The sequence below is a fragment of the Rhincodon typus genome, chromosome 35, assembly GCF_021869965.1.
Source record: "Rhincodon typus isolate 14 chromosome 35, sRhiTyp1.1, whole genome shotgun sequence".
Taxonomy (NCBI): Eukaryota; Metazoa; Chordata; class Chondrichthyes; order Orectolobiformes; family Rhincodontidae; genus Rhincodon; species Rhincodon typus.
The window spans coordinates 16216224-16226387 of record NC_063366.1 but is presented as its reverse complement, the minus strand read 5'-3'; the positions used below and the strand labels follow the sequence as shown (position 1 = coordinate 16226387).

Below are 10164 nucleotides of genomic sequence, written 5' to 3'. Positions count from 1 at the left end.
GCATCTGTAGGAAGCAAAACAGAGTTAACAGTTCGAGTCTAGTGACCCTTCGTAAAGCATCAACCCACACTCTTTGCTTAGACCAGGTGTGCTAGTGTTTGTTTTAGAAGGCAGATTAATTTTCTTGGAAAAAGAAGACTATCATGACCAAAACTATCCCTTGCCATTCAGAGACCACCCCTGTTATGCTAACCTTCAGATTACAAGATGATATAGACAGGCTGGTCAGATGGGTAGAACCATGGCAGATAAAATTTAATCCTGAAAAGTGTGAAGTGATGCATTTTGGAAGAACTCACAAGCAAGGGGGTACACAATGAATGGTAGGACCCTGGTATTACAAATGATTGGAGAGACATTGGTGTACGCGTCCAAAGATCTTTGAAGACAACAGAACAGGTAGACAAGATGGCTAAGACGGCACATAGGATATTTGCCTTTATTAGTCAAGGCACAGAATTCAAGAGGTGGAAGATTATGATGGAGCTGTATAGGACAGTGGTTAGGCCACAGCTGGAATACTGTGTGCAGTTCTGGTTCCCTGACCATACAAAGGATGTGACTGCTCTGGAGACGGTACAGATGAGATTCTCCAGAATGTCACTTGGACTGTAGTGATTCGGTTATGAAGAGAGACTAGGATAGGCTAGGGTCGTTTTCCTTAAGAGCACAGAAGACTGACAGAGGAGCCTGCTGAGGTCTACAAATTATGAGGGGCATGGATAGGGTCGATAAGAATAAACGTTTCCCCTTAGTTGAGGGGAATTACCAGGGGCATAGATTTAAGGCAAGGATAGGTGGTTTAGAGGGGACTTAAGCAGAAATTTTTTCACCCAGAGTGGAACTCACTGCTTGAGAGGGAGGTAAAGGCAGGAAACATTACAATGTTTTAAGTAGCATTTAGATGAACAATGAAACACCATACCACACAAGGCTATGGATCAAGTGCTGGGAAATGAGATTGGAGTAGAAAGGTGTTTGATGACTGGCACAGACTCAATGGGCCAAAGGCCCTCTTTCCAAGCTGCGATACTTTACGACTCCAAGATCTTCTCCTGGTTAACTCAACAGCCTCTGTGCTCTCTCTCATAAACCTCTCTGCCTCCCTTTACCTCTTCAATCTGTGACCCCTACCAACAAGTTATTTTTCCCTCTTCCCTATGCCAAACTTCCTTCGGCTTTCCAATCTCACCCTTCCATAATGACTTTTTTTGAAATCCAAGGCAAATAGAGCAAAAAGCCAGATCCCAAAGCAGTCCCCTCCTTTTACAGAAAGTCACTCAAAAGCAGCTGGGAATGGGGAACCTCTGAAAATCTCTCTTCCTTTTTCTTGTTAAGCTGCAACTCATGGTTTAGACTGAGGGCTGTCCTGGACCGTGCAGTTCAATTCCAGGCTGAGCAACCAAAGGAAGCTGCACTTGAACTGCACAGGAAGAGGTTTATTGCAGGACGACAAATGTTTACATTTCAACTGACTGAGCTAGGTACTAAAGGGTATGAGGCGAGTTTGGCACAACAGGAAATTACCTGACTACTCAGTGCAATTTACCAGCACTGCAAAGTTGGCTGCTTTATAACCTCCATAGGCTTTCCTACCCAACTTGTTTTCTGTTGCCAGAACAGTTCACATCAATCTACTCTATCAAGGGAAAGTCAGAGGTCAAGGTAGTTCCTTGACCTTTGACCTAATGCATCTAGAGAGTTTACACAAAACACCCCACATCACAGTATCTATGTATAGCTCTCAGCTAAACCCAAGGTTTTTTCTTTTTGCTTCTATTATTTTATCAAGAATATAATTCAAAATAAATCAGTGAATGGCCAGAAGACAGGACTCCCTAAATTTGGCACCACGCTGTTGGAACCTCACTTCTCAAATAGTGTAACATGAAGTCTCCAACATGCTTCCCAGGAGGCTAAACCAACAGAATTGGCACTGAGTCACATATCAGGGAGAGCGATGCTAAAAACTTAGCCAACGAAGCCAACTTTAAGGAACATCTTAAAGCAGGAAGGAGGGAATGTCACAGCTTGGCAACTGAAGATGCAGCCCTCAAGTCCGTCTCTTAAAAGCTCAAGCAGTCCACATTATTTCCTGCTCTTCCACATAAATCTCAGCCTCTGACATTAGCTGACCCATCAGCCTTGTCGGCTCTTCTCTCTTCTGGCCTAAGAGGTTTCAGGGTCGTCCTCATATTTTGTTGACAAAACCCAATGGAACACTGGCCATATGATCCAGCCAGAACAGCATACACCTGCCTTCTCTCTTCTACTTCACCTCTACCCTAAGTTTTGCTCAACATCCCAATGGCTGTTTCAACACAATTCACACAATACACGGCACTGGACTGTCCTTCCGGTGTTGCCTGTCCATTTCTCTGTATCGAACCGAACCAGCCACTCGATCTGGCCGGTTTCGGATGACCAAGGGTGCCTCATCTGATCTGACCGGACCTGCAACTCCAACCAATCTGCCCGCCCATGCCCTTTCTGAATGACCAACCTGCCGCTCGATTTCACACACCGAGATGACAGGTTTTGATTAGGAAGAGTCAGTGGGTTGGTGGGGAGGCGGGGGAGAGGTGTAGATGCTCTACCACTGAGGCCCCGGTCAATACTTCACAGAAATTTTCTAATCAACCCATTCAGAGGCTTTGTTACACACCTCTGCAGCAGGGCAGGGGGCCTGGAGGTGATTTGGACCCGGTGCCTTCTGGCTCGAAGGTAGGGACGCTTTCAACACTGCACCGCAAAAGCCATTTGCAAACCAAGCGTGCCACTGGTCCTGTAGCAGGGACACGTCAGGAAATAGTGGCAGCAAAGAGCCGCGTGAGAAACGCGGCAGGCTGGAGCCAAGATCCTGGAGAGACTCACTCACCTGATGGTTAAAAACGTGAGAAGGGGAACAGGCTGAGTGCTGGCCGGTAGCTTGGGAAGAGGCTTGAGCCGGCAGGTGGGCAGGATGGTCAGGGAAGAGGAAGGGGTCAGGGGACCGGCCGCTGCCTCTCTTCTTCCCCTGCACCACCACCGCCCAACCCCCACCTCACCGTGTCCCCCGCTCAATTGATGTCCGGGTTGGCGGTGGTCGCCCGTTGCAGCTTCTCGCACGCCGCCTTGTGCCGCAGGAAGCTGTCACGCCACATGAACTTCTTGCTGCAGACGTGGCACTCAAAGGGTTTGAGGCCGGTGTGGATCTTCATGTGCTCCACCAAGTGGTGCTTCATCTTGAACTTCTTGTTGCAGATGGTGCAGCCGAAGGGCCGCAGGTTAAGGTGCATGTTGATGTGCCGGTCCCGCTGGCTCTTGTGGGTGAAGCTCTTGCCGCAGTGGCAAGCGAACAGCTTGGCGCCAGGTCCTGGGCTGCCAGCCGCCGCTTGCACCGCGCCGTGGTGAGTGTCCCCCCGGGGGTGGTAGGCAGACAGCTGTCCTCCGGGGGCCTGGCCCGGGTAGGCTCGCGGCGCGCCCTCGTCCAGCGGCTCGTAGGCCAAGTCCTCGGATGAGCCGCAGTAGTCGATCTGCTCGTCGAAGGAGGGCTCCTCGGCCCCCAGGGGCTCGGGCCCGGCCAGGGTGCACACGTCGCTGATGCTGAGCAGCTGTGGCTCGCTGCGCCGTCGGCCCGGCGCCTTCACAAAGTGTTGCTCGTCCTCCTCGCAGGTCAGCACCAGGTCTCCCTCGTCCGGCTTCTCCTTCTTGACGTGCACCCAGCGCTTGTGTGGCACGATGCTGGGCTGCAGGTAGGCCGGCTGGGGCCACGGGCTGTCTGGCAACCGCCCTGCCGACACCTCACCACTGCCTGGGCCTCCCTGGTTACTGGTGACCTTCTGCTCCACCTCCTTAGCCTTGGCCGCCTCTTGGTCACCGTCTTCCACCTCCTCCTCCTCCTCGTCCTCGTCCTCCTCCTCCTCCTCCTCCTCCTCCTCGTCCTCGTCCTCGTCATCCTCCCCCTCCTCGCGAGGGTCCGCCTTGGCCGGGGTCACCTCCCCGGCCTCGGGCCTGGCCTCCCGGGGGCTGAAGTAGTTGTTGCTGCTGCTGCTCGGGGACTGGTTGTCGGTGACACGGCACGGCCGCTGGCCACTTGGGGCCGGGGCCGGGGCCTGACACTCCCGCAGCAGCTCGGTGCACTTGTCCACCACGTGCCACATCTGCAGGAAGCTGCCCACCGTCAGGTAGCTGACGATGTCGGCCTGCGGCACGGCCAGGCGTCCGGCGTAGCACAACGCCAGGATGCCCTCGAAGGCCCGCGCGTCCATCACGCCCGGGAGCACCAGGCGGCTGGTGTTGCGGAACAGCACCTGGTCGTGGAAGTAGGGCGAGGAGGCGGCCAGCACTGCCCGGTGAGCCTTGAACACCTTGCCCTGCACGTGGATGGAGATGTCGCAGAACTTGCCCTCCAGCCGCTGCTGGTTCAGGCTCTCCAGGAGGTGGCTGCTGAAGTTGGGGAAGTCCACGTACAGCACATTGCTCCCTGGATCCATGGCCGCTTCACTCCTGATTGACAAGGGTTGGGGGGTTTGGAGACAAGGCAGGAGAGAGAGAAAGAAAGAGAGAGAGAGAGAGAATGAAAGGCATCAGAAGAAACGTATTTGCGTGGCAGGGGGAGGTCTGTCAACTTTAGCACTCGGCATTCCCCAATAAGAATATAATTAGACTGGGGGGGGGGGCGGTGGGGTGTAAAGCCACTGTGGCCCCCCCGATCTTGTCAACTTTGCGCAGGTTAGGTCTAAAATTAAGCACAGCCCTCATTTCCAAGTAATTCTGTTAGGTCACAGCACACCCTTAATTCCACTCCACATTCTCCATCTTTGTTCCGCATCCAACAAAGACAAAATCCACCATCTCACCTTATGAAAGCTCCAACTAGACCCTTCTACCAACCACACCAACCCCTCATCTCCAAAGGCCACAACTCTTTCTGGGGTGGAAAGTTCCAGCTTTCCACGGCTCTCGAGCTTCCAGACATCACCGCTCAATGGCCGAGTTTCTGACTTTTAAGGTCAACGCTCGTTTGTTCTGCTCTCCTCGCCTCCCCTCCCCTCCCCTCCCCTCTACCAGCACCTCCCATATTCCCTCGAACTTCACTTTGTGATATGTGACCTGTTGATTACATCAGTACACAGCCGCACACACCACACGTCACCCTCTGAAGGAAATAGTTCCTCTGCAGCTACTCGAGCAAACTTCTTTTTTAATCATTTTAAATATATCCATTAGCTCTCCCTTCAATCATAGAATCCCTACAGTGTGGAAGCAGGTCATTCAGGCCATTGAGTCCATGTTGCCCCCCTCCCCCCCGAAGAGCATCCCACCCAGGACCCATCCCTCCTCCTACCCTAACCCTGCATTTACCATGGCTAATCCAATTAGCCTGCACATCCCTGGACACCGTGGACAACTTAGCATGGTCAATTCACCTAACCTGCACAACTCTGGACTGTGGGAGAAAACCGGAGCACCAAGAGAAAACCCACGCAGACACGGGGAAAATGTACAAACTCCACACAAGCAGTTACCCGAGGCTGAAATCAAATCCTGGCCGGACCCTGACGCTGTGAGGCAGCAGTGCTAACCACTGAGCCACCGTGCCTGACTGAACTCAAGGGAATACAAGTCTCGTCTGTGCAGCCTGTCCTCATAATTCAAATTTCTTTGATTTTATATGGAAACAGAGATTCTAACTGTTCACCAAAGACCGTAACAGCCTTCAGGAGACAAATCCTTGACATGTTTTTAAGAAATTCCTGCTGGCCTATAGCTTGAAGCACTAATCAATTTCAAATCAATGGATCAATGTTTCCACTCAGATAGTGAGCAGCAACATCATCCCAAAAGCACATCAAACATTTCATCAGCTAATATCACCAGTGTTAACTACAGGCAGTTGCAGCTGGTTATCACAGCTAGTGCTATGACAATTTATTAATGGTTGAGTTATAGGGTTAGTAATCGGAGTACAACAGTAGATATTATAAATTGAGACTGTAGTTTCTGTTTAAGCCTAACTGAGTTGAGGTGTTGTTCACTAGTGACAGGCACCCAGAACTTGAGGCTTTATTCAAGTTGGTACAGAAACAGTACGCTTGGCAGGTCTGGAAACCCGAAAGGAAAATATTGTACGAGATGCTTCAATTTGGGAGACTTCCTATTCCCACTAACATAAACTATAAGGAAAATAAAAAAGAACTTGCATTTATCTAGTGCCTTTCACGCTCCTGGAACATCCCAAATCACTTCACAGCCAACGGAGTATTTTTCAAAGTGGAGTCACTGCTGTAGTATAGGAAATGTAGCAGCCATTGTGTGTACAGCAAACACCTACAAAACAGCAACAAAACAACACAATCAGAACATTTGTTATTCACAATACAGGTTGACGGGTAAACATTGGCCAGGAACCCAGGAAGAAATTCGATGCTGCAAAAGAACAGTTAGACAATTCTGAAACTTATTACCAAAAAGGGACCTTTCAACAACTAACTTTACCCACAGATAATGAGACTGTCAGGATTGCAGAGAGGTAGTCAGAGCTAAGTAACCCAACAGTCTATGACAGCAACAAGCCACTGTTGATACAAATCAAGACCTGAAACAGAAAGAAAAACACCTTTCTACAATAGGAAACAATATTGAAAGGAATACACAGCAACCTAGAAAATAACAGGCTAAATAAAAGATGTGTCAGAGTTGGCGTCTATTCATGTACTAAAACTCATGACCACTGAACGTAATTACAGCATACCAATCTTCTTAGACTAAAATATTTGAGTTCCGCATTCAATTCTAGCTTGAAATAAATCCTTGGGTACCCACTATTTCTTAGAATATCCGAATCCCTCAATTAGATTCCAACTGTAACCACTCCCTGATATCCAGTATTCTATATATACACCATTTGGACCCCTTGATTAGATTCCAGATATCAATTATTCTCTACATAAACCATCTAAACCCCTCAGTTAGATTCCAGCCTGTAACACTCCCAGGTATCCATTATTATATACATAAACCATCCGAACACCTCGATTAAATTCCATCCTGTAACTCATTCCTATGTATCTGTGCATCATGTATCATGTGTACAAGTGTATATTTGTGTGTTAAGCATGTATATATGTGATATGCCCATATTTATTACGTGTAGATACAATTGTGAGTATATATGTAGGTGTGGGAGTACTATGCTGTACTTTGTGTACTTGTGTGTGTATATACATATCTATATTTTTGTGTGTATATAAAATTTCTATGTGTGTAAGAATGCTTCTATACTTGTGCAAGAGTGAGTGCATATGCATTATATGTCTAAGAACATGTGTGTTTAGCAGATGTCTCAGTGCCTGTGTATTTATTGTGTATATGTGTTAAGCATGGGAATGATATTTTGTAATTGTATACGTATGTGCGCATGCACAGAATAGACAAAATAGGAGCAAATGTAAATGTCCCATCAAGCCTGGTTCGGTAAAGGCTGACTTTGAATTTCAGCTCCCTCTTCCTAATTGCTCCTTAATTCCCTCAGAGACCATTGATACTAGGATGAGTGTTACAGGCTGGAATCTCATTGAGGGATTTGGGTGGTTTATACCGATGTACACTGATATAGTGATTCTACTGATATAGTAAAGTTCATACAGACAACATCCACTGCCCTACCTTCAATCGTCTTTGCCACTTCATCAAAAAACTCAATCAAATTTGAGACAAGACCTCCCTGCACAAAGTTCCAATAAGTATATCGTCTTCCAAATGTGAGCAAATCCTGTCCCTAAGAGTTTTCTCCAATAATTTCCCTATCACTGATTAAAGGCTCACTGGCCAATAACTTGCTGGATTATCCCCGTTGCCCTTCTCAACAAAGCAACAGCATTGACTATTCTCCAGTCTTGAGACCTTGCCCTTGGCCAAAGAGAATCTAAAGATCTATTCCCTTGCCTCCTTCAGTATCCTGTGATTTATCCCATCAGGTCCTGGGGACTTATCTACCTTCATGTCTTTCAAGACACACAACACATCCTCCTTTTTAATATTGACATGCCCTAGAATATCAACACATGCCTCCCTAATCTTACGATCACCCTACTGAATACTGATGAGACGTACTCATTAAGGACCTCATCCACTTCCTTTGGCTCCATGCCTAAATTCCCTCCTTTGTCCTTGAGTGGCCCTACCATTTCCCTAGCTACCTTCCCACTCCTAATATACATGTAAAATGCCTTGGGATTCTCCTTAAATCCTACAATGGTTTGGTCATAGAAAACCCAGGGTAGTTGTGGAGAGGTATTTTTCTGACTGGCGGTCTGTGACCAGTGGTGTTCCGCAAAGATTAGTGATGGGACCTCCGTTGTTTGCAATATATATTAAATGATTTGGATGAAAACATAAGCGGAGTGATTAGCACGTTTGCAGATGGCACGAAAATTGGTTGAGCTGTGGATAGTGAGGAAGGTTGTCAAATGATTCAACAGGAAACTTAGGCATAGCAATGACAGATAGAATTTAATCTGAACAGCTGGGAGGTGATGCATTTTGGGAGGTCAACCACAAGAGGAAAGTATACAGTAAGATCTGCAAGGTGTTCCGGGCCTCAAGACTCCCTTCTCCGAGTACAGCAACAACAATATCAATGCCCAGGTCACCAAGTCCCCACTCTGGGCACTGCCACTGCTCAGAGTCCAAGCTCCAGGCCTACCTCAGCCAGGAGTCCTGCTCAGGGCATCATCATTGCCAAGAGTCCAGGTTCTGGACCTAGCACAGCCAGGGATATACGAAGAGATCTTGGGATGCAAGTCCAAAGCTCCCTCAAAGTGGCAACACAAGTGGATAAGGGTAGTAAAGAAGGCATACGGCACACTCGCCTTCATAGTTTGGGGCATTGAGTATAAAAGTTATCAAGCCATGTTCCAGCTGTGTATAATTTTAGTTTGGTCACAGTTGGAGTTTTGTTCGCAGTTCTGGTTGCCACATTATATGAAGAATGTGGAGGCTTTGGAAAGGGTGCAAAAGAGGTTTTTCAGGATGTTGCCTGGATTGGCGTGCATTAAGGAGAGTTTGGACAAACTTGGATTGCTTTCATTCGAGCATCAGAAGCTGAGGGGTGACCTGATAAAAAGTATGTAAAATTATGAGAGGCATGGATAAGGTGGATAGTTGGAGAATTTTTCCCAGGACAGAAATGTCAAATACTAGGGGGTACAGGTTTAAGGTGAGAGGGGCGAAATTCAAAGCAAATGTGTGAGGCAAGTTTTTTTTTAAACAGGAAAGGTGGTAGATGACTGGAGCACACTGCCAGATTAGGTGGTAGAAGCAGATACAATAGCAACGTTTAAGGCATTTAGATACCTAAACGGGCAGACTGTATGCAGGCAGATTGGATTAGACATTGTCAACACAGACATGCTAAGTCAAAGGGCCTGTTCATGTGCTGTACTGTTGTATGTTGTATACATGCAAGTGTGCACATGCAGATATATATGCACACACACATGGATAGATGCATATACTGGTCTTTGTGTTACTAAGACAGGGATATAGATACACACACACAGGGATTATATATGTCATAAAGACGCAGGTATAGATGCTGACACGTTTATAACACACAGATATAGATGCTCACGTTTATAAGATATAGTGTAGATGCACACGCACTGATATAAACGTTATTAAGACACAGGTGTAGATGTGGACATGCACTGATATATGAGAGTTATAAATGCACAGACATGTTAAAAGACAGGTACAGTATGGATGCTCACGCACATATTGTATGTAATAGATGCACAAACACACTGATCTGTAAACACTCTCCCTCCCAGTTCAGGAACTCTCAGGAGGAGACTCACTGTCCCAGGCGAAGCCTCTGCGGCTCCATCTTGGGTCAGTGTGTCCCCACGGCCCAGGGCACCGTGCTATGAGAGACTGAGGACCGGACCGGAGGCCAGGCTGAGGCCTGTGCAGGCACCGAGGCCCCGGCGCTGGGTACTCACCGGCAGCAGGCTCAGGCTCAGGCTCAGGCTCCAGCTGGCAGGTACCGCTGGGGGAGGGGCAGCCCCAGGGGCCAGAGCGGGCCCTGAAACCGACCCAAGGAGGGCCCTGAAACTGATCGGGGAGGAGCTCGAAACCGACCGAGGGAGGGCCCTGAAACTGACCGGGGAGGAGCTCGAA

At 48.2% G+C, this 10164-nt stretch overlaps 1 protein-coding gene across 1 annotated transcript; it reads right to left on the bottom strand.

The window, feature by feature from the left end:
• Window positions 1–239: 239 nt before the first annotated feature.
• On the bottom strand, window positions 240–10128 carry LOC109938644 (zinc finger and BTB domain-containing protein 43-like). The gene is made up of 3 exons (XM_048616712.1): window positions 9987–10128; window positions 6186–6312; window positions 240–4488 (listed from the first exon to the last, which is right to left on the bottom strand). Coding segments are annotated over exons 2-3 (1431 nt in total). The 5' UTR covers window positions 6188–6312; window positions 9987–10128; the 3' UTR covers window positions 240–3059.
• Between the last annotated feature and the right edge of the window lie 36 nt (window positions 10129–10164).